General features: G+C 52.0%; 1 protein-coding gene across 1 annotated transcript; it reads left to right on the top strand.

The window, feature by feature from the left end:
* Nucleotides 1-419: 419 nt before the first annotated feature.
* On the top strand, nucleotides 420-1,334 carry LOC118997757 (proprotein convertase subtilisin/kexin type 6-like; the record flags this gene model as incomplete). The annotated part of the gene is made up of 2 exons (XM_037061618.1): nucleotides 420-559; nucleotides 1,085-1,334. Coding segments are annotated over exons 1-2 (262 nt in total), but the record flags the coding sequence as incomplete, so codon positions are not given.
* Nucleotides 1,335-1,591: the final 257 nt, after the last annotated feature.

Genomic DNA, 1,591 nt, shown 5'->3' on the forward strand with positions numbered 1-1,591 from the left:
TTCTCATCTTTCCACTGTGGCGGCTTTGAAGTGAAAATGTCCCCTGGGAACTTCTGCTCGCAGACATCTAATAGGACACGGGCATTCATGAAAAGGCCAGCTCCTAAAACCAGGAGAGCTCTTTTAGAATAGGTCGTGGGGTGGGGGGCTGTGGCGCTGGGCAGAAAAAGGTGACGGGATTAAGGAAACAAAGAAACTCACTGACACAGACGACAACGTTGCTGAGGGCGGTGATGACCATTAGGGAGGGTGAAGTGGGGATGCACGGTGATGGAGGGAGACCGGACTTGGGGGGCGAACCCACAATACAACCTACAGGTGACGTGTTACAGGGTGGTGCACCTGAAACCCATGCAATTTAATGAACCAGTGTCACACCCAATACATTCAATAAAAACGAATAAGCAAGTAAAATAAAATAAACCGTAACTGCATTTCTCCCTGACAGGTGAAATGGCTCCAACAGCAAGAAGTCAAACGCAGGGTGAAGAGACAGGCGCAGAGTGACCCCCACACCCTGAATTTCATCGACCCCCTTTGGTCCAACATGTGGTACATGGTGAGTAGGGCGTGGCCTGTCTGGCCTCCGACCCCCAGCTGCAGGGCGCGTATCTGGGGCAGGTTAATCCCCACCCCACCCCCCACCACACTCCAAACAGACTCACGCACTCACTGCACCTTGGGTGTAAACCTCCGCTTTCACGCTGGGCGGCACCTGCTTTCTTGTGGATTTTTAAAAATTATGTGCAAATCCCTGGGGGGGCCTGTTCCCATCAAAGCTGGGAAGCACTTTGATGAAGGCCATGAGGCTCATTCAGTGGTGACCATGAGCCCCTGGACGAGACCCCCAAAGAGAGATGATGTCCTAGGAAAACGATAGATTGGCAGGCACAGAACATGCATGAGGAGAGAAGCTCCCCACCCCACACACGCAACCCTTGGGCTCTTCTGGAACTAGGGGAGAAGGGGCGGCGCTCTCGCCCACCCGCTCCCGCTCCCGAGCATCAGAGGGCCTCTGCTTGGCCGCGCCTGGGGTCAGCTCTGGGTCAAGAGCGCCCCTGTGTCTCTCTCTCTGTGCCCCCAGCACTGCGGGCCCAAGGGTACTCGCTGCCGGTCGGAAATGAACGTGCAGGCGGCGTGGAATCGAGGCTACACGGGGAAGAACGTGGTGGTTACCATCCTGGATGACGGCATAGAGAAGAACCATCCTGACCTGGCCGGCAATTACGTGAGTCCCCCGTGGGAAGGGGCCTGCTGGTCCTTAAGTAAACATGGCACAGGTTGGCACAGCGTGGGTCCCCTTATACGCGGATTTTATTTTGGGGGGAAATACTGTGATTGTGTTTTCTCTGTGATTGTCCAAAGCACTTTCTTTTCTCTAGCTCACTTTATTGTAAGAATACAGTATATACCGTATTTTTCAGACTACAAGACGCACTCCCCCCCATCTTTCTTCCCCTCCCCTCCCAAATTTGGGAGGAAGAATAGTTGTTAATGCTGCTGTTGAGTTCTGTTCACATTTACATTGGTGAAATATTGTTATTTATGTTATTAAATATTTTACCACATTTTTTGCTTCAAAATTTGTTTT

This window comes from Sturnira hondurensis, unplaced genomic scaffold (assembly GCF_014824575.4).
Source record: "Sturnira hondurensis isolate 20B ecotype Veracruz unplaced genomic scaffold, ASM1482457v3 Scaffold0013419, whole genome shotgun sequence".
In the NCBI taxonomy this organism is placed as follows: domain Eukaryota; kingdom Metazoa; phylum Chordata; class Mammalia; order Chiroptera; family Phyllostomidae; genus Sturnira; species Sturnira hondurensis.